This window comes from Peromyscus maniculatus, chromosome 17 (genome assembly GCF_049852395.1).
Source record: "Peromyscus maniculatus bairdii isolate BWxNUB_F1_BW_parent chromosome 17, HU_Pman_BW_mat_3.1, whole genome shotgun sequence".
Classification (NCBI taxonomy): domain Eukaryota; kingdom Metazoa; phylum Chordata; class Mammalia; order Rodentia; family Cricetidae; genus Peromyscus; species Peromyscus maniculatus.
Window position 1 is genome coordinate 7180350 of NC_134868.1, and position 23229 is coordinate 7203578.

General features: G+C 41.2%; 1 protein-coding gene across 11 annotated transcripts in view; it reads left to right on the forward strand.

Moving 5' to 3' along the window:
• Window positions 1-23229, forward strand: part of Psd3 (pleckstrin and Sec7 domain containing 3) — a 539468-nt gene that overhangs the window by 503480 nt on the left and 12759 nt on the right. For all 11 annotated transcript variants that reach the window (XM_076553255.1, XM_076553257.1, XM_076553256.1 and 8 more), the window contains one exon: window positions 4570-4713. In XM_076553255.1, the coding sequence (XP_076409370.1) occupies window positions 4570-4713 (144 nt within the window). The remainder of the gene's footprint in view (window positions 1-4569; window positions 4714-23229) is intronic.

A 23229-nucleotide genomic window follows, 5' to 3' on the forward strand; every position in this document is an offset into this window, starting at 1 on the left:
ACTCACTTGGTAGCCCAGGCTGGCCTCAAACTCACAGAGATCCACCTGCCTCTGCCTCCCGAGTGCTGGGATTAAAGGCGTGCGCCACCACTGCCCGGCCTGAACCAGTGCTTTTCTTAGTGACTGTAAATCTGAGAACTTCAGATCCATGTGGTGATATTGTGTTCCCCAAAATATTGTGCACCCTAATAAACTTATCTGGGGTCAGAGAACAGAACAGCCACTAGATACAGAGACTAGAAAATGGTGGCACTCACACCTTTAATCCTAGCCTTCTGGAGGCATGGTTCTCTGTGAGTTCAAAGCCACACTGGAAACTGCCAGGCATGGTGACTCACACCTTTAATCCCAGGAAATAATGGCAGAAAGCAGAAAGGTATATAAGGTGTGAAAACCAGGAACTAGAGCTGGTTAAGCTTTTAGGCTTTTAGCAGCAGTTCATCTGAGACACATTCAGATGTGGACACAGAGGTGTCTGAGGAAACAGAATCAGCTGAGGAATTGGCAAGGTGAGGTGGCTGTGGCTTGTTCTGCTTCTCTGATCTTCCAGCATTCACCCCAATAACTGGCATCAGGTTTGATTTTATTAATAAGACCTTTTAAGATTCGTGCTACAGATCCACAGACCCATAGTCTAATCAGGGCCTCCCTGAATACCAGAGGCTCTTTCATAATTTGGATTTTTAAAGTATTTAGCAACAAGATAAGCATTTTCCTGGAAAAATAAACAGTGTTGGGAAAAATTAAAGGTTCAGTTAAGAGTGTTTGGTGCCGTAAGACACATTTGTTCATTAGCCTGTCACTGTGAGTTTTCCTTTAATTGGTTCTTGTCTTGCCTCCAAACATATTAGCCTGAATTATTAAGACTGATTGCTGCCAGGGTGGCCCAGCTCTTCCTGAACAGCTCTGCTGTGTAGGAGTCATCTTCTCTGCTGTTTTCCTCATGGTGCTGCCAGAGGACATTTTCCTTCTGCGGGGGGTGGAGGGACTACTTCAGAGATACAAAGTTTTCCCCCTCCTTCTGGTGCAGCTGTCCAAACAGAATATCATGCCCCGCTACACACACCTTCCAGGCGATTGAGGACCTCCCTATTCCACCATCAAAGCAGTCGTTTTCAAGCTTGATGGGCACAGAATGCTCTGAAACTTGTACCACTGGCCCAGTTTGCCGCCCTATGTGATGAATATGATCCAGGCTGAGCTAGGAAGTGTGCATATGTCTCAGATATGCAGGGAGCTGGCTAGGAAGAAAGGTAGGTGCATGTAGACTCATGGCTGTGGCATTCTCTGCCTTCCTTGGACCTTTCACCACTTCTGGATGCTCATATCTCATAAAGTTACTATTTCTTGTATCTAGTTCTGTTGTCTTTGAATTCCAAACATTGTCTTGTAAAAGTTTGAAATGGATAATCATTAGATCCTAAACACTATACATTAACTGAGGGCAAGTCACAGGATGAACACTAGTAAGAAACAAGAGTCCTGTGCTCACTTTTTCATTGAAGTATCGACCTCTTTCTAGGTGGTAGGTATTGAACCCAAAGGTTCTTGCATGCTAGGAAATCACTCTACTACTGAGATACAACCCAACTCATTCCTGATTTTATCCTGTGGTTTGACCAAGGGTGGGAACACTCAGGGACCACTGGGAAGACATAGGAATGGGTGTGCTTTCCCAGAAGAGGAATTCTTGTGGTTGCCTTCCTCACTGGTCAGAACTATACACCTCACTCCATTCATCTTAGACAGTCTGTCATGTCATGGCCCACTGTGTGCTTGTATTAAAATATCACACTGAACCTCATTAATGAATATTGTTAATGCAACTGGCAAAAGTTAAATAAAGCCAGGTGCAGTGAGCACATCTGTAATTCAGCTACTTGGGAGCCTGAGTTAGGAGAACTACTTCAAGGCCAGTCTAGGCAGTAAAGCAGTTAATTAAATTGAAAAGACAAAAAATGCCCTTCAAACTAAAAATACTATTATGTAAGAGAAAGTAAAATCTCATTTTAAATTTTAGTTGACAAATATGAATTGTCTATATTTATAGGTACAGTGTGTTTTATAGTATGCATACATATTGATATATGTGCCACTTTTGTGGTCAGAACATCTCTTTTAGCAATTTTGAAATATGTATCACACTATCATTAATTATAGTTGTCTTGATATACTATAGAACTCTTGAATTGATTCTTCCTAATGGGCATTTTGGTCTTTGGCCAACATCTCCCTAATCTCCAAAATCCCCAGGGTATATAGCCTAGTATCATGGGTTAGACTTTTTTGGATGTCCCATTTAAGTGATCTCATACAGTGTTTTCCATGTATCCACATTGTAGAATGTGACCAGAATTTTTTTTAAAGACTGAATATTATATGTCACATTTTCATTAGTCGTGGTCTCAGTTGTTGGACACGTAGTTTATGTGTGTATTTTAGACATCGTGAGTAGTGCTACTGTGACCATGAGAGTGCATGCATCCTTTTTCCTTACTTCATTCCTCTAAGTATTTACCCAGAATTGGGATAGCTAGATCATCTAGTAATTCTGGTTTTAGTTTTCCAAAGACCTTCCCTTCAGTTTTCCATGACTGCTGTGCTGATGCATATCCCCACAGTTCTGAAGCCCTGAAGACACAAGGGCAGGGTGCCGGTGAGGTCAGAGTCTGAACTATTTCCCTTTGGGCTGCAGACGATGGCTGTCAGTCTAGCCTTTCATTGGTGTGCAGCATGCATGCAGAGAAGTCAAGCTTTCTAGTGTCTCCTAAGGACACTAGGCCTTATATTCTCACTGGCCTTGATGAGCGTCCGTCTTCTAGTATAGGTGCGTGGGGGTTAGGGTTTCAGCATATCCATTTTAGAAAGGCATCCATCTGTAACGTGGTCTATATACGCCTTGGCAGAACATAATAGGTAAATGAAAAATTATATACTAATCTCCCTAGAGTTTTTATTGGCTTTTGTCATGATCAGTGCATAGCTGATGGATTTTCCAGAATCATAAGTATATCTCTCTCCAATTTTTGCCAGGAATACTTTAGGTTTTTTTTTTTTTAAAGATTTATTTATTCATTATGTATACAGAAGAGGGCACCAGATCTCATTACAGATGGTTGTGAGCCACCATATGGTTGCTGGGAGTTGAACTCAGGACCTCTGGGAGAACAGTCGGTGCTCTTAACCTCTGAGCCATCTCTCCAGCCCTACTTTAGGTATTTTGTTATACCTGGTACTTCAAATGAATCTAGTCCTTTTTTCAACTTTCTCTCCATGCTGCTTTTCTGCACTCATTTAGTTTACTTTTCATCATTTATTTTCTATTTGATAATCTTAAATGTTCAGGTTATTTTTCTTTTGGCTCTAAGAAGCTCACTATTTTAGAGGACTCTAAGATACTGTATTTGACTCATGCTTTCTGGGTAACTTTTTTCTTAAAATATTACATAGTCTTTAGTATTTGAAATTATTAATTTTCTGATAGCGTTAAAATCCTCTATTTTGCTGTACAAATTATGCTTCTGTTATGTAAAATATACTTATTGATTATTTTAATTCCTTTTCATCTGCCATCCATTTATTTTATACTGCACATGTAAAATTATTCAACATTTTGAACAATTTTCATGGGAAAGTAGAATGCCAAGCAGTTACACAATTGTAAGGATGCCAGGGAATTACATTATCTTTGCTTCAAGCATGTTTAGAGCTGCTGGATGCATATTATGGGTCTATAATCCCAGCACTCAGGAGGTAGAGGAAGGAGCGTAATGAATAAGTTTCAAGGCCAGCCTATTCTATTCAGTGAATCTCAAAAAAAAACAAAATGGAAAGAAAGAAGTAAAGAATGAATATTTTCAATGTGTTATGAGAGAGCTGAGCAGCATATCTTTTTCGGTAGTGTATTAGTAAGATGACATAAATGGTGTCCAGGAATGGAAATCCTTATACACAGGATTGATTGTATTATGCTGGTACCTAGTGTGGGGACTAATGTTGTACATGCAGTAATCACTCGGTGTTTAACTTTGGGTCATTGAAGCTGAGGCAAGTGAGAACCCCTACCACTCTAGGGAAGAATTTCATCTGCAGATACGTTTCATAGAAGCATTTCCGTGTAGCACAGTTTCTCCCCAGAAGGAAAGTGTTATGCAAATAAATATTCATTATGATAAACAGGGAGAAGCTAATAGCATTGCTGAGTGGGCATGAAATGAGAAGCCAAGTCACGTGACTCCCAGGAAAGGAATTTAATTGTTCAGCTTGTAACTCGCTTGTCAGGGTTTCTTTTAAGAGGCCTGGTCCCCACTTGGTGGCAAGTACAGCTGGTGAAGAGCTCAGAAATGGTATAGCTTTGTGATGAGAGACTGGCCAGTAAGGTTAGTCTCTGTTCCATCCTAAAAAGGAATATACCAAGACTGGCCTAAAGCAGTGGGAAGGACTTAGGATCAAAGGCTCACTGGACTATTTTGATAAATTGAAGTCATTAAACAGAAAAGATTTTACAGGCGTCTTGTGCTTCTCTTTGATTATTCTCTGCACACTGAATGACTTCATAATTTCCTGCAGGAGGAACAGCTGAAATCCCACGAAAGCAAGCTGAAGCAGATCACCACTGAGCTGGCTGAGCATCGCTCATATCCCCCAGACAAGAAGGTCAAAGCCAAGGATGTTGATGAATACAAGCTCAAAGACCACTATCTGGAGTTTGAGGTACGGTGAGCCTAGATGTTACTGAGTGCTTGTTCTTATGATCCATCTGTACAGCAAACACCTCATAGCAGTCATGGTAGTGAGCTTGCCGTGTCCTGGCTCCATGTAGGATGTCGTACTGTGACAGGAGTCCGTGTAGCTCCTCATGCTTGGGATTTTATGTAAGCACCAAACACATATCAAAGTGCACTTCAAACAAATAGCCTCCTAGTAGGAATAGTGTGTACCTGTGATAAGGGTGAACAAAGAAGAACACCAGTAGGGGGAACATGCCAGGAGGACAGCTGCTTTCTGTGACCCTCTATTTCTTCCAGCAGCGTTTAGGTCAGAATAAAGTACAGTGGAGGAAATGAGCTGCGGGTGATAGGAAGCATCTGCTCTCCCCTGCACACCCTTGCTGCTAGGTGACATCAGTCCACTTTCCTCCACCACTCGCCGCCCTGCTTCCCAGAAGGGGATTGATGAATTAAGTCTTGGCTCATTCACTTTCATCTGGTGTTGCCGGTGTGATGATGAGAAAGGTAGCAGATTCCAAACCACGCTGAACACATCTTCCCAGGTGTGCCCTTTGTCTGTGGTTTCTCACAAATCAGAGCTGGTATCCTCCAGCTCTCCCTCTTGACCACCACCTTCAGATCCTTAAAGGATCTTTTTCTGAAAAATCAGAAAAGAAGTGAAAGAAAAAGGAAGAATGCATATGCCATGGGTTTTTTCTTTTTCCACACACTCTTCTCTCAGGCTTGCTGGTACACATTGCACCTCTGGTTCCCTTCCATGTCCTCATTCTTCCTCGTTCCCATAGTACATGCCATGTCCTCCTCAGGATTGAAAGTGGGGGCTTCTGAGCACTCAAATCCTGGTCCTGTCTTTGCAGTATTCCACCCTGTACCCTCTCTGCCACAGCCACCGCCTGGGTGCCTCCTCTGTGCCAGTCCTGGCTCCTTATCTCTCATGTGATCTAGCAGTTGGCTCCTGCCGTCTTCCCTGCCTTTAATTCGCCCAAGTCCTTTTCCTTTTTTGTACTGAGTGTCAGCCTCATTGATAGTGTCACCTGTTCAGCAGCTGTCCCAGCTCTTATACCCAGACCCCATTGACCTTCCAAATAAAGCCCCCCACATGAATCTGACAGGATTTGCCTTTTTCTCCTATCTAGACCGTGACTCTGTCCACATACAGTGGTCAGATGTCTTTCCCTTCTTTCCCCCACCACATACACATTCCTTCGTTCAGCCACTTCTGCCTCCACTGTCCTTCCTACAGTGTTTAGTTTTCCTACTTACCGTCTTCCAAGGTAAGAGCCAAATTTCTCCTATAACAGTCCTGCTCTAGACACACCATAAGAAGTCAGTCTGCTCTAGAACTCACCCTAGGCTGGCTCTGCGTTGACTTCCATTAGTCTGTCCTTGTGTCTGAAGTCGGTTCCACAGGCTCCAGTGCAACATGGCCAGGGCCCTGTACTTGCTTGTGGGAGCTGCGACCCGAGTTGTGGCATTATATTTAAGATCGACTTAGATGGCAGAACCATATGCCCGCCACTCCTTTCCATTGTAAAGGAGTCCTTGCTCCAGTCAGAAAAATCTGCTAGGAAAGACTGAAAGTTTATTAACAAAAACTACTGAATCCTGATCAGCAAGACTTGAAAAATCAATGAAAAGAAAAAGCCGGTAGCTCATCTTTGGCCAGGCTTGTTCATTCTTGAGAAATGTGAGTTCTCAAAAAGCAATCATTATTCTTCACACGTCTGGAGTAACCTGAAACTATGGACTCTTTTTTGTTTCACACTTTCTAATTAAATTTCCCAACACCTCACTCTCCTGCTTCCAGCACTCAGCACCTTGTTTTGAGCCCTTGACACTTGGAGGAGAGCCTTTCCCCAAGAGGTGGGGCCCTTGCAAGGCCACCGGAAGGCAGCCACTGCTAACACAGAGACCAATGTGTGGGTCTTCTGTGGGGCCCTTTTCCTGAAAATGGAGCCCATCACGAAACAGCAATTTCATTTCCAGAACGTTGAAATCAGACTAGCTTTAGGGAAGCTGGGTCTGGTCATCATTGCCTCCTCAAGGAATTGTGTTCCAGGACTTTACTCATTAAAGTCAGACTCAGGCTAAGGTTTCAATGTGTTGAATTGTCTGTCAAGCTGCATTAGCCTGTGTCAATGAGGAAGGTCCGAGGGGCCCTTACTGTGTGAATGTCATCAGAACGGGTTTCTATGAGATGAATACATACTCTTGAAAAAGTGATTCGTTGTTTTTCACTAACTCAGATGAAAATTGAAGTAATGGATCATGTAGAGTCTACTGTGCTGTGATTTCAGCCACGGAATTGATCTCCTGTGGGTGCTTGTGGAGGTCCATGCACAGCACCTTTTGCTTTATAAGCAACGTGCTTCGAATCACTCCCTTCTTTCCTCGGTAGAATGTCCGGAACTTTCCTGAATAGAGTGTAGGCCAGTTTGCGTATTCTGCTTACAGCTCTACCCCAGACCCTAGAATATTTGCCAGCTTTGAGTGACTCAGTGAAACTCTGTCATTGTGTATAGAGGGAACATCAGAGAAATGAGTGCGTTCAGAAAGCCTCGTGTTAGTCCTTTATGGAGGGACAGATGCCTATGTGACAGACAGCAAATCCCATTAGCAGGTGAGAAGGGAATGGTTGCTGGGCTGCAGAGCCCTTGTGTGGCCAGGGACAGGAGGAGGTTGCCAATCCAGCCTGGCTGATCCTGTGATTCACTCAGGATCAGCTCTCTGAGCTCTTGAGGATTAAGTCTCACCTACTCCCGGGCAGGTCATTAGCTCGAAGCTTCCTTGGGTTTCAGAGAGGTGCTTGTCATTTTCTGTAGCTGCAGAAAGAAAAGCACTTTCATTCTGGCAGGGTATTGAACTGCTGGTGACACCACCAGGAGTGTCCCTATGTTTATGCATTGCAGTTGTGTCCCGGGTTGCTTTGAGGACACACAATTCTTCATGGCAAGCCTGATTCATAGCTCTCTGTATGGCTAAGAATTCCTGAAAGCCTTCCCTCACAGTAAATAATTAGAAATTCCAGCTAATGTGTAGGTTTGGGACTTAAACAAAGACATCTACAGGAAGCAGAAAGATTTTCATGTTAGCCTTGTAGGAAAAGGTTCATTTTTACCTACAGCAGCAAATTTCACTGAGAATGGGCTGTAATTAACTAAGTACTTTCTGCTCTGACTAATATTGGGTGGAGAATGGACAGTTTTGTTCTTGACTCAATGGCCTTTTCTTGAAAGAATTTCCATGGGAAGCTTGCTTTGGAAAGAGTAGGCTCTGAACCAAGGTTATTAAACATCACAAGACCACAATAAGGAAACGAAATTGTTTCCCAGTTCTGGGAGTAAGTATCTGCAGTAGCCACACATCCTTACACAATAGCTTATTTCTCCTTTATTTAATTCCCATTTTATTATAAAGTGTTTTCATTGATTTCTAAGCTCTGGGAACATTAGAAAATATATAAAGATTTAGAGGGCAGACAGGTGGTTTGTAGATAACATAAATACTCATAAAGGTCCAGCCAGTCAAGGCGCAATGGGCTGAGCTATGCTGGGAAGCATTTGTGTTCTTGAAGAAGTAGCCTCATCAGATTCCCTTGATGGCTTTGTCCTCAGCCCTTGTATTTGACTTTACTCCTTCTTTAAAAACAACAGCTACTAGAAAATGAAGGCATTGTTTATTTCAAGATGTGTTTCATGTAACCATTAAGATAGTTGCTAGACCTGAGGAGGGAGAAGGTGTGTCAGTATAAACCTCTAAATCATCGCTGGACTGGGAGACATTTACTCTAGAGGGATTAGAGAAGGTGGGATTGATCACAGGTTCACAAATGTAATTGTAGAGCCACCTGCAAAACTGAGCTAACACAATGTACATAGATTGTATATGGCAGCATATTGGTTTATTTGCTTTGCTTGCAGAGTGAATTCATTTAAGCAAAAGAAGCTATTTCCTTCCCACTGGCTCCATCATATCACATCCAATAGCTCTACATCTTGGTTAATCCCTGAAGGTGTCTGAATCTTCAAATCCTGTTCCTGAGACTGCAGCCAGTTGTTTATGATTGGAGTGTTAGTTGGATCATTGAATGTTGGCTTCAGAATTCATCTTGATATAGTTTGATTACCACATGAAAATTATTGTGTGAGAAATTTAACCTTCAATATAATAGTATTGAATGGTGGGTCCTAATAAGTGAATGCAGTCCTCTGTTGCTCACTCCCACATGTCCCCTCTTGCCCTCTGCCTTGCACTGTAAAATGATGCTGCATGAAGACTCATAATTCTTTGTTCCTTATAAACTCCCCCACCTCAGGCATTTTCTATAATCACATGGATTGATAGACAGTAAGTACAAAGAAGTGAAACTTTTTTCTGTAACAAATGGCTCGAATTGGGCATTGGGTAGGGACTGGCACTGTTTTGAGATGAATGCTGGAAAAGCCTCATAGAGATGAGTCTGTTCAGGGCTCAGTGAAAGGAAACAGCTGACTAAGGTAAGGCCCATGTTTCCTAGAGAGTGCTTCAGTGGTGTTTGGCATAATGTAGACAGACTCTAGGAGCATGAATCTCAGAAATGAGAAATAGTGTGCTCTAACCTAGGGTCCATGACATGCCTGGTAAAGAGTTACAAAGAACTCAGCAGAATTGGCTGTAATCTAAGCCACTGGGGAAGGCTAATTTTAAATTGATTAATTCAGATGATAGAAGAAATTTGTAAACAAAATATAAATTTAGATGACAGAAGAAATTTGTAAACAAAATATCAAAGAAGTAGCTTGGCTACCTTTAATCGCATACAGTAAAGTGAAGGAGGACAGAAATTGAGACAGAATTTATCATTAAATTTATCATTAAATGAAAGCAGACATAAAGATTAGGAAAATGTACAGCATGATCCTATAAAGTGTGAAGTCTCCTTAGAAGGATAAACCACAGGTATAGCCAAGCAGCGATTTGCTGGAGAGGCTAGGGATAGAAGAGATCATTAGAATGATGGGGAAGAGCTCCCAAGGCCTCTTCAGATGTCTAAAGATCCCAGCTCCTAGAGAAGCCTTGAATACTAAGTGTCCAGATAATTGATCACAGGATATTAGCATATGTCCCCTCACACCATGTAAGGACTCCCATTACAAAATTCCTATGCAGCCTCCCTCAGCCATCCCAATCATGGAGTCAGCAGCTCCAGATACAGCTTAATCCTCTACTGGGAGAGTATGAGCCTTAAGTTTTGGCAGGATCCATATGGTGCTGACTCTGCAGGTATGCCGAATACAAGAGCTTCCGTTGCTTCCTGCACTGCCATTTCAAAGGAATCTAGAGGAGACTCAGACAGATTTGTCACAGAGTCCCAACAAAGGTAATGACTTCCCAGTGGAGGTGTGAGAGCAAGACCTTTACATAGTCCCCATTGGAAGAGTGCCTATCGATCCTTCAGAGGGGAAGCTCTCAAGACTCCAGAACTAGAAAACTACTGGTGTGCCAATGCCAGCTTAGGAAGACTGCAGGCATTAGACACTAACCTCCAAGTGGGTTTGATGCCTAGACAAGTTCAGCAAAGCTTTGAGGACAAATCCTGCCAGCCAGGTGGCTTCATTCCTAGGCCAGGAGACAGGGCATGAAGTTATAAAAAAGAATTCTCCAGCTTTAGGATTTAATGTTGCTTTTTTTTCCATGTTGAATTAGGGGAACACAGCACACCCTTTTTAATGCATTTCTACATCTTGAAAAGAGAATATCTGATCATTGTTTTATGTTGATTGATGCCTAGTGATGATCACAAATTAACTCATGGAGACACATCTTCATTAAGATAAATTATGGCTCAATTCCACCCATATCTAATTTAGATGAGACGTGTGTTGATAATCTGTGGTATTTGGTAGGTTAGATGTACTGACTATGTATTTGACTTACTTTAAATTTATAGTGGGCTTGTCACAACATCACCCATGGAAAGAACCTGCAAAGTGGGATAGAGAGACTGTATTTTGCATTGTGAGAGGAATTTGAGTTTTGGGGCCAGAAATGGAATGCTGACATTTGAAAGTCCTTCAATTCATGTGTTTTAAGTAAGAAGAGCTCATTGGATCATGAGAGCTCCACCTTTACAGGTAGATTGCTCTCACTGTCCCTGGCTAGGATAGTTCCATGGGAGGGCTTTGTTAGAAAACTAAGCCTGTCCCTCACTTGTTCTATTTTGCTCTCTCTTATTCTTCCTCATTCTGCCATCAGATAGCGGCAGCCAGAGGCCCTTGCCAAGTGCTTAGACTTCTCAACCTCCAGAACAATGAGTCAAATAATTCTATTAGAAGTTACTCACTCTTCGACATTTTATTACAGTGACACAAAACTGATTAAAACATGCTCCTTTATGCTTCAAAGTAGAACACTTGCAGGTGTATGAGTCCTCACATGCTTATTTATCAGAAAAGAGTGTCAGATTCCCTCACGACTAAAACCAGTTGGAAGCCCCATTGACTTAGTGGGCTGGAGTTCAACTGAGTTCCACTTCTGAATTGTGACCCAGAGTAACATATGCTCATGGCTTAACACAGAGAGGACCCACACAGGCCACATGCCTACAGAAGCTAATTTTAGAAACAACAAATGTCTACTGTAACAAGACAATATTTTAGGAGAGAATATTTTAAATCTGAAAAATCTGGGGCATTCTTATAGATACATCCTTTTCTGAATTTTTGTTTTTCTTGTCAATCAAGATGATTTTATTCCTTTTCAAACTGGTATATTTAAGAACAAGAATACATTGCCTATAGTCATCATGGAAACCCAAAACAATTCGTGTCTAAAGACCACAGAAGTATTAACTAGAATTTTCTAAGCTTCTTCTGAACTGTGGGCATTTTGTTTCATAGTTGTTAGTGGGTAGTTAGTTGGACATATTTCCTTTTGATAAAATTCTGTTTACTTCCTCAGATTGTTCATTTTCATTTCCCATCACTGTGTTAGTTATTTCCACATTGAGAGCTCTATAACTGACCACCTTCCCATTGTCCTGAGACAATGTAAGGCCTATCTCAGCATCCTGCCAGGTGCCACAAAGCAACCCACCTTTTGAAGTAACATTATCTAGATACTAAGTTCTTGTTCATGAAAAGACAAAGACAGGACTTATTTCCCTTTATCTCCCTAGTGGCAACTAAGGAGAAAAACCATTAACCTACTTAAAGATAATTGGTGTCCCTAATCTGTCTCAGTAACTGGGTCTAGAATGCCTGGAACTGAATGCCGCCTCCTTTGCAGACAGCATCAGAGACATGATATCATGTGTTTTGATCTGAATAACAAAAATAGCACAAGTTAGTAGACCTCTTGGAAATTTTAAGTTTTTCTTTTTAGTGGAATGACATCCTAAATGGTGTTCAGAGACAGAGCCCAGCGGTCAGCACTTGTCTCCATGCTCATTTCAGGTAGTAATAGGAAAAGGGCTCTTGGTCATGTGGACTCTCATGTGACACAATGGAGAAGGACTAAGAAGGCCTGAGGTTGAATCTTGAAATGATTACAGCTGCCTGCAAAGGGAAGAAAAGCTTACAGCACCTTCATTGAGCTTCATATAAGGAGCTAGTTCCTTGCTTTGAGAAGGCATACGAAGCATCTAGTCATGTACTTGAAATGACTCAAACCCCAAGTCCTGTCTTTATCAGCTGTGTGCATGTGCCTGAAGTGTCTTCTTTGAAGACAGTCGTAGTCTATTGGCTTAACATATTATCCAAAGGAAAAGGGTAAATGTTCTCAGAGATTTAAAAAGGAGGGGGCATAAGTAGCACAGACTTTGAAAAACCCAAAGGGAAAAAAAATTTAAATAGCACAGACTGTGAGTCACCGGCCTATAGTTACAGATACTCAGGAGAATGATGTGAGCCAAAGAGTCAAGACCAGCATAGGCAGTGTATTCAGACCCTTTCACAAAAAAACAATCATGCTGTGCTAGTCAAAACTGTGTAGTTCTAGACTGGGGGATCTAGCTCAGTGGTGGAGTGCCTGCCTGGTGTGCACAGGGCCTTGGGTTTAATCCTCAGCATATGAATATAAACAGACAAACTTACTGTGATCCTGATGTGTGTGTTGAAAACCACTTGTAGGGAATGGGTCAGTGAAACAAAAAAGATCCCAGAAATAAATCCCTGAAGAGGAGGGTGATGGCTATTCTTGTCAACTTGACCATATCTGGAATTAACTAAAACCTGAGCAGCAGCTGGGTGCACCTGTGAGGGATTTTTTCTTAATCATTTCAAATGGGAAGATCCACTTTTAATCTGGACTTTTTGAGGTGGGAAGATCCACCTTGAATCTGGGCCACACTTCTGCTGATGGCCTGTATAAAGGACATGGGAAAAGGAAGCTTTAGCTTTTGGCTGCTTGCTCACACTCTTCCTAGCAAGTCCATTACTTCCTCAGGTTTCTGGCATATACTGAAGACCAGCCTTGTGGACTGAACAGCTACTGAATTCTTGGATTGCCCATTGTTAGATTAGACAGCCATTATTGGACTAGTGGGACCATAACCTGTACACCATTCTAATAAGTCCTCTTTAAATACATACATCTACATATAGAGAGATATATGTATATACACATACACATATGTGTTATATAAGTTCTGTTCCCCTAGAGAACCCCAATTAATACAATAAGATTAAACAATCTTCAACAAAGATGCCAAGAATACATAGTAGAGAACGGATAGTCTCTTCAATAAATGGTGCTTTGAAAACTGGAAACCCATGTACATGAAAACTGAAATCAAATTCTTATTCTATATTATATGCAAAATAAATTTCATATAAACTAAAGGTTTAAAAATAGGACATGAGGCTGGACATGGTGGGGTACACCGTTAATATCCACACTTGGGAGACAGAGGCAGGCAGATCTCTACAAATCCAATGCCAGCCTACTCTATATAGTGAGTTCCAGGCCAGGCAGAGCTACTGAGTGGAAGCCTGTCTCCAAACATCAAGTGAAGATAAGAGCAGAACTAGAACGGGAAAACTCAGAGAACAAAACGTAGTGAGAACACAGCATAGCTCAAGCCCCAGACACTGGTCTGGACAATCATACCTTTTTCAGTGTGTCACCAACACCACAGACAACCAAAGCACAAACAGCAAATAGGACTGTGTCAAACTAGAGCTTTCTGCCCAACAAAGGAAACAACCTGCAGAGCCAGAACAGTGAACAAAAAAGCCTGTCTGCAGAGCATGTTTTCAGTAAGGGGCCAACGGGCACACCGTACAAGATCATCATACAACTAAATAAACAAGCAAACAGACAAAAACCAGCCTTCCGGAAAGGACCTAAGTGGATCCTGCCCGAGAGATTCCATGCATTTGTCCCACCAGTACATGAAACAGTACCCATCACTACTAACCACCAGAGAAATGACGTTTAGGGCTGCTATTATGAACAGGTCAAAAGGTAACAAGTTTTATTGAAGAGAGAGAAAAAAAAGATGGAGCCCTCATCCATCGAATGCAAATCGATATCACTGCTCTAGGAATTTATAAATAGAATCACTCTTGGACCTGAATATATGTCAGGATGGGGAGTTACTTTCTCTCTGAGACACGCCTGCATTCCTGCTTGATTGTGGCATTGCTTATAGTAGCCAAGATACAGAAACAACCTGTGTCTACCAACTGACAGGTTGAGAAATTGGCATGTATCCATGTCTGAGTAAAATCATCTGATTTCTGTTGAGGGGTAGCAACAACTCACCATGACCAAAGGCTGAATCCAGGGTCTATTAAGGCAGTGACTGCCTAGAGAGAAACACAGCAATTTTACATTTTTACAAAAAAAAAATACATTTGAATGCATTTTACAGGGAGCTTTTGAAGACAAAGAACACAGAAAACTACATCCTGGTTGGCAGTTGTAGGGAGAAGTAAAGCAAGCCAGCAGTTTAACAGAAGCCAAAAGCATGCTGTTAGCTGGGGCATTTCAACCCCGAGTTTCTAGAACAACGTTGGGTACTTTCCCATGGGGCTTTCCATAATGGGGGGAGGGTAGAAAAAGCAGGACAGTTTTAGGTTCAGTCAAAGATAGCTCCAGCTAAGATAAGATGGGGGAACCTTTGCCCTGTTACATTTTATTCTGCCTTAAAAAAGAAGAAAATTCTGCCGTTTGTAACATGGTTGAATCTGGAAGGCATCACTTTCAGCGAAATGTGCCACACCTTATTATTAGGGTCCTCTAGAGCAGTGGTTCTCAACCTTTCTAATGCTGCAGCCCTTTACTACAATCCCTCATGTTGTGGTGACCCCCAACCATTACGTTATTTCCCTTGCTACTTCACAACTGTAATTTTGCTACAGTTTTGAATCATAATGTGTGTTTTCTGATGGTCTTAGGTGACCTCTGTGAAAGAGTCATTTGACAATCTCCATAGGGGTCATGACCCACAGGTTGAGAATCACTGGTCTAGAGGAATAAACCAATAGAATGATTACATAGTAAATAGGGGTTTGTTAGATTGGTCTGGATTAATCCAACAATTGCTGCAAGCTACAGTGACTGAGAATCCAATAGCTTCTCTGTCCACAAGGCTGGATGCCTCAGCAGTGCCAGTCCAGTGCTGCAGACTGAAGAATTTCTTAAGAACTACTAGTATTTAGTCCATGTTTGAAGGCTGAGAACTGGGTTTTGATGGAAACAGCAGTGGCAGCAGCAACAGGGTACATGTATTCACCAGCAAGAGGCAAGGGCAGGCAGTCAACTAACCACAGCATTTCCCTCAAACCTCCTTTTGTCTTGGATCCCTTCCCCGTTCATGATAAACTTCCAGAAAATGCCTTTTACAGACTTACACAGAATCTCTCACTTGATTCCAGATCCAGTCAGTTTGACAGTGGAGGTCCCCAACTCACACAGGGCATACAGTTACACATACTGCATGATGTACTCACATGTCTTAGTGTCTGTGACTAATAATAAGAAAAGAGATTTCTTTCCGCTCATGGCTGTGGTTTACAGTAGAGGGCTGTATCTGGACCTGCTTTACTGGCAGATTCCCAAGTCTAATTAAGTCAGTGAGTTCTAGGTTCAGTTAGAGACCCCATCTCTAAAAATCAGATTGAGAGTACTGAGGGAGAAACTCAAGTCAACCTCTGGCTTATGCACATGTATAGCCACCTGCACATATGCCTATTGCATAAACATGTACACACACACACACACACACACACACACACACACACACACACACACACATGAACTCCGAGAACAAGGACATGTTTTTGAGGATACAGTATATAACTTCAACTAATTCTTATGAAATCAAAAGGAATATCAAAATACAAACGAAAAGATCATGAACAAGACTATATAAAATGTTTTTTTTTAAGCTAAAATTTTTGTCTTAAGCAGGTAGAGGGAAAGTGTACAGAGATAGCAGTATTTCTCTAGCTCAGATACTTTTTACCTTGGGCAAGTAGAAGCTTAATTTTATATACCTGTAGTTCAGGAGACAACTTGTTTCACTTTGCTGAGCAGCAAACTCTTGAATTCCAGTCATCCCATCAACCAAAACAAGCCTGCACTATAGAGTGAGTTCAAGGCAGCCTAGGCAACTTAGTGAAACGTTGTCCTAAAATAAAAAGTAAAAAGAGGGCTGGAAAAGTAGCTCACTGGTAAAGTACTTGCCTAGCATGCCTGAGGCCCAAGAGGCAGTTATCTCCAGGGAGAACATAGGAAGTGAATTACAGGTTTGGGCCTGGTTGGGATTTAATATATTCTAGGTGCAAGATACTCATTTGTGTGCAACAAAATTCTTTGAGATGGACGGAAATAAAGCATGATCTCAACATTCTTTGGTTGTCAAATTTTGGAGGTGCTTCAATCTGATTGGATTTTCTAATTTCTTCTACAGACTAGATTCCATAGGAATATGATGGCAAGGCAGGGACCATAGACTGGTGACAGTTGACAGTTTCAAAACACTCTATGTAAGCACAGCCCCTTTTGTCTGTATTAGTACAAGCTTCTGACTCCCCTTTATATCATTATATAAAAGGTTTTCATTTTTTAATTATTTTAGAAACTACTGTCACTAAGCTCATTTAGAAAACATTAAAGCAGAAAGCAAAACTGAAACAAAAGGAGTGCAGACATCTTTAGGTGTTTTCCAGAACGCTAGCTATACGCACTGATAATGTATGGTACTTGCTCTATTTAAATAGTGGCTTACTATTGCATGCAGAGGCCTGGTATGGGAGAGAAATAGGGGTGAAAACCCCCGAGCCCCAGCACAGCCTTTATGTTAGGAATGTGTTCTGCCTATTGCTGAAATTAGCAAATAGAGGTGAGTAAGCTAAGTGACCGATAAGAAAGTAAATTGCACATCAATTCTGCCATGACCTCCAGTAATGCAGACTGAAAATGACCAGTCTATACATGAATAAGCAGCCAGTTTGCAAGCTCCTCGCTCCATTTCTTTTGATTTGGGGTTTATTTCTTCATTTTCTACGTAGAGATCTAGAAGCAAAATGTGCTTCACCGTGTATGTTACTGCCTATTCTGTGTAAAGATGGCCTGTTACTCTGCCTCTGTGTGAGAGATGTTGGGAAAAAATATTCAGGATCTGGTTTTTGGAGCATTGGGCTGTGAATACAGATGGGCAGTGAGTGAGTGTTACAGAGTAGCATGACTTTCATTAAGGGTGTGACTCTTGTGCTCCAGTATCATGGAATAGAGGGTGGAGACACTTGTATTAGGTGAGACAAGAGATGCTGAACAGGGCTCAGGAGAAGGGAAACCATCAGATGCAGGTAAGTTTATATGTGGGTGTGATGAAATTAGTTTCAAAGAATATCAATTACTGGGTTGTTTTTTGTTGTTGTGTTGTGTTTTGTTTTGTTTTAGTTTTCCAAGACAGGGTTTCTCTGTAGCTTTGCACCTTTCCTGGGACTCACTTGGTAGCCCAGGCTGGCCTCAAACTCACAGAGATCTATCTGCCTGGCTCTGCCTCCCGAGCAATTGACATTTAACCCAAGTAGCAGCTTACATGTCCTTAGGCACAGTATTTTTTTAGTTAGCACTCACAGGCCTTGTTACTAATGAAGAAAAAGAACTTTTTCCTACATATAAAGATTTTTTTTTACAGGGAATTAAGGATAAGCTTAATGAAAATAGGGAAAACGAAAGAGGTTACGCATTGAAGAAAACATCTTAGCTTTTTAAAAGCCACTAGTGTTTGAGTTGTATTTGTACTTGATGTTCACAGAAGCTCATGAAAACAGCTAATCCTAAGGAAGAAATTAGCAGAGAAAATTTGCTAGTCTATCTCCCCCAAAACCATACTTTAACATTTGGGCGCCTAAGTAGTCTCAACTCTTGGACTTGGTAGAAAGCCCATCTGGAGTCTTTATCAAGCCGTGGGTTAGGTCATGCAGCCTAGACTGCTAGAATTCTGTTACACTATCGGGACAGCCTTGAGGGAGGCAGGTGAGCATGCACTCAGAAACACAGAGCTGATGTGAGCGTGTGTGTGTAGACTAAGACCTACTTACTGATACCAACAAAAGTAACAAGAAGTCCATGAGGCACCCCTTATTTTCATAAACTTTTTGTCCTTTGTAATGAAAGACACTTACCTGATGGGGCTGTATAATGGCAGAACAGTGGTCTAGCATGTACTAAGACCCACATTCACTGGCTCAATGACATTGTCATCCACAGATAGCTCTGGTAAGACTATTTTTTTGCTGCTACTGTGCTTTTCATGGACTGATTTTAGACATCCCATCTCATTTTTAATGTCCTAGATTAGACACTGTGTTAGTGTCTAATGCAGTGATGATGTTGTGGTGTGATATTAAATTAACTTAAAATGCCTATTTTTTGATATTTCACCTTTGTTCTACATACCCCATTATGGATCATCCAGTCATAAAATTGTCAGTGAACTATAATCCTTCAATATTGTTATTGCCTGTGTAGTGCTAATTCATTCTAACTAATAAGGTGAGAGACCACTATTCTATGGCCCAGGGTCCTCGCCAATCTTAGTTTAGCTTCCAAGTCTGTATCAAGCCATAAATGTGATCCTGACACATTACATGTAAATGATAAGTAAGAATGACCATGCAGGTATAATCTAGATATAAATAATTCTGAGGAAATCTTTATCTTTTTAGTGTATACTTGGGTTTGTGAACTTAGAGGGTCCCTACCAATCAGAATGAGATCAAGTCACTATCCAAGTGAGGAAGCACCAGAGTCCCAACATAGTAGTCCAGTTTCTTGATTTATCCCTAAGCTTATAATGGGTAATAAAGGTAGTTCTTCTCTTACTGCTCCATAAGAGATACATGTAAAAATAAATCTATATTTTATGACCCTCTGAAATAGTCCTCTGTCTCTGAAGAGAAGAACTCAGTTTCAGCCAGACAGCTTATATTTGGTGCTCTGATTAGGATTTGTCACAGATAATATCTCAATAGCCAAGGTCAAGAGGATATGGGGAGAGAAGGAATAGCCTTGGAATGATAAGTCAGACCTTAGTGATTCATGGGAGACATGGGAATGGTGGAATATCTAAAATAATGATGTATTCTCAGAAGTTCTGGAATTAATAACTTACCAGGCATCTACTGTCAATGTCTATGTCCCTGTTGTTTTCATTTATATAAAAATTGGCGTAGTCTGTTTATATAAAATATATCTAGAATATATTTTCTGCTAGACTTGGAAGAATTTAATTTCTCTTACATATACTTTTTTCCATTCATACATTAATGGGTGTTTTGTTTACTTTTAGCAAACAAAAGCAGTTGTTTTCCTTCACATGAGAGCATCTTGGGGACAAGGGAGAAATAAACAAGGTTCTCTAAAACTTAAAAATACAAGGCTGTTGGATGGGGACAACTGATAAGGAGAAAAATAAGTGGAGGGGTGAGAGAAGATGTGATGATTTAGATTTGGCAGACCTTGATGTGACGATGACATCGTGAAGTCTGAAAGTGATGAAGGACAGTGATCTCCATGGATTTGTGGGTAAAGAGCTTTGGGGCCAAAGAAAATAGAAAGAGCAAGAGGTCCTGGAGGAGTGTGTCTGACACATACAGGGGCAGCCAGGAGGCAGGCTGTCTGGTGCACTGTAGCCCAGACACTTACTTAAGAGGAAACCAGTGGTGTTGGTGGCACAGGAAGTGACAGTCAGCAAAGATTAGAGGTATGGAGGCCACTTGGAGGATTTGAGGTTGGGGAGCATTTTAAGGACCAGAGGCATTGCAGTACTTTCAGCAGTGACAGCATGCCGTGTCTCACATCACTGACTTTTGAGAGGAGTGTAGGTGGATGCGAAAGGAGGGAGCAAAGACTAGCAGCCTCCCGAATTGTCTAGACGTGAGATGATTGTGCTTGCTTCAGATTTGGTAGAAGGAGAGAGAAGACACAGGATTCTGAATATATTGTGAAGATGGAAGAATGGGACTTGGAGGATGAATGTAGGGTATAGACAAAGCAGAGTCAAGGAGAGAAATGTTTATTATCAGATTTTCTTTGTGATAGAAAATGCTCTAATTTATTCGCTGTACTGGTATTTTAATCAGACTCTGGAACCTTAAAATTATATATACCATCTTAGAATCTCTTAGAAACTATAAGATATGCATACAGTAGACATACAGGAAAAGACTAAGAGAATTCAGCCACAGAAAACAAGTAATTGACGTAACACTAACAGTGTACTTAATCGTCACTGACTTAATGTTCATTATGTAACCACATTGTGGTGAATAGTAATGTCTATCAATAAACCATTAACTATTCAGAAAACAACAAAGTTATACCATGCCACAATTTATTAACCAAGTAACTTTTCCATAAATAAAATTAAGACGAGTTTCATTGCTTCTCAATAGGGATGTTTTAATGCTTGTGTGCTTTTGGCTATAACTAGTAGAAAACTGACCAAATGGTTAAACAGTGTAAATGTTTCCATCTAACTTGAAAACAAATATAAGTGGATGATTACTGTCTGCTAAATGCTATCATTGTGGATGTATAGTCTTCCTAAAAATACTGATCTGTTTTTATGAACATAATGGCTTTTTGCTTTCATGCTTATTTCATGGTTTCAAAATGGCTACCTTAGTTTCAAGCTTTGGGTTTATCACTTGTTATTAGACTAGCATAACGGCTTTCACAACAATGCCCTAGCAGACTTACACATACGTGTCAGGGGCGAAGGCCGGAGCATATGGCAGAAAAGGAGACTGCAGGCGTGCTGGGAATTGCTGGGTTTCATTTTAAACTTTGTTTCCTCTCCTCGGGCTAGTCACATGAATATTTTTAATTAAAAAAAAAAAAAAGAAGAGAAAATTCAGTTCCATTTGTGAGGAGGAACAGGCTGTTAGGGAAGCAGCAGTCCTTCTCTAAATGTCATCGATCAGGTTCTTCAGGCAAGGTTGGCTGTTTGAATATTGGTTGTTCTGCTAGTCTGATACATCAGACTTTTAAAAAGACATTTAAAAAAAAAAACTGTAGGGGAGGACTGGTGGAGAGTCTGCAGAGGGCTAGCATGAGGACCTGAGTTCAAAGCCTGGTTTCTACAGAAAAATGACAAGCTCTGAAGAATGGACCTATGATCCCAGTGCTGGGAGGTGGAGACACAAGGATTCCCGGGACTGGATGGCCAGTCAATCTAGGCAAATTGCTGGACTTTAGGTTCATTGAAAGACCCTGTTTTTAAAAATACAGAGGGAGAGAGAGGGAGAGAGAGAGGGAGAGAGAGGGAGAGAGAGAGGGCGAGAGAGAGAGAGAGAGAGAGAGAGAGAGAGAGAGAGAGAGAGAGAGAGAGAGAGGGAGGGAGGGAGGGAGGGAGGGAGGGAGGGAGGGAGGGAGGGAGGGAGAGAGGGAGAGAGGGAGGGAGAGAGGGAGTGGGGAGAGAGAAGGAAGAGGAGGAGGAGGAGTGGAGAGGTGGAGATGAGAGAATGTAAGGAAAACAACAATTGAAGATATTGGCTGGTCTGGGCAAAGATTTTTGGGTGGTATGACCCCAAAAGCATTGTCAATGAAACTAAAAATTAACAACTAGGGTTCATTTAGTTGGCACGTCTGCACAACAAGGGGAATAATCAATCAGCAATATAGAGAAGCAACTTGCTGAATGAGAGAAAATATTTGTGAATGACTCATCTGATGGGTAACATCCAGAATGTATATGGAGCTCAAACAACAGCAAAAAGAAAACAAGGAAAATTTTAATTAGAAATCATGCACAATAGGAGTGGGTGTGGAGGTGGGATTACAGAACAGAGCAAAGGGATACGGGATGGCAAAATGACCTGAATGGACATTTCTCAAAAGAGATTGTGCAAATGACCAACAATTATGAAAAATGTTCAGTATTACTGGTCATTGGAAAAATAAAAATCAAGGTAAAAATGAGGTAAAATAGCTCTTATCAAAAAACAAAAACAAAATAAAATTGACACATGATCCTAGTTAGTCTTAACAATAAAAACTGGGAATCAGATATTAGGGTGAATGCTGAAAGATCAGAGAAGCAGAGCAGCAGCCACCAGAAACTTCTTACCTCTACAAAATCTTAGACCAAAAAGGGCAATCCTGTCTCTACAAATCCTCAGACTGTGGCGAAATCCTGTCTCTACCTGCCTTATATTCCTGTTTCAACCTCCCTAGTGCTGAGATTAAAGGCGTGAGCCTCCCATGTGCTGGGATCAAAAGTGTGAGCCACCACCACCCAGCTCTGTTTCTCATTTAGACTGGTTCAATCTTGTGAAGCCCAGGGTGGCCTTGAACTCCTGATCTTCCTGTTTCTTCCCATGTGCTGGGATTAAAGGTGTGTGCCACCACTGCCTGGCCTCTGATCTCCAGGCAAGCATTATTGGTCAGAACACAAAATATCACACAACGTAAAATTTAAAAAAATATGGTGGTGATGCAGAGGAATGGATAAGACTCATATACTGTTGGTGATGCCAACTTTTGTAATCACTGTGGCATGATGTATGCAAGTTCCTCAAAACCTACAAACAATTACCAAATTATCAAGCAGTCCCACTCACTCCAGAATATGCAATTGAAATCAGTATGTCAAGAGAGAAATTTGCATCCATGGGTTTATTTCACTGTTCGTAATAACCCAGGTAAGGAATCTCAACCTAAGTGCCCATCAGTGGATAAACAAATGGATAAAGAAAATGTATATTATTACATATTATATTATAATCATGTGTGTTTACATGTCTTATTCAGCCATAAAATATGGATGTGTATCTGGCATTTATAGCAGCATACATGGGCCCCATCATTGCTATATAAGTCGGGCTTAGAAAGAAAAAAAAAAAAAACACATGTTCTCTCTTAGTGGGTACTAAAATCTTGATCTTAAAGGAGTGGAAAACAGAATTTTGGTAGCCAAAGCCTGGAAAGGAGCTTGGGGAAGGAATTAAAAGATAGTTACAGGGATGCAGTTGGAGAAGTGGTAACTTCTCATGGTCAATAG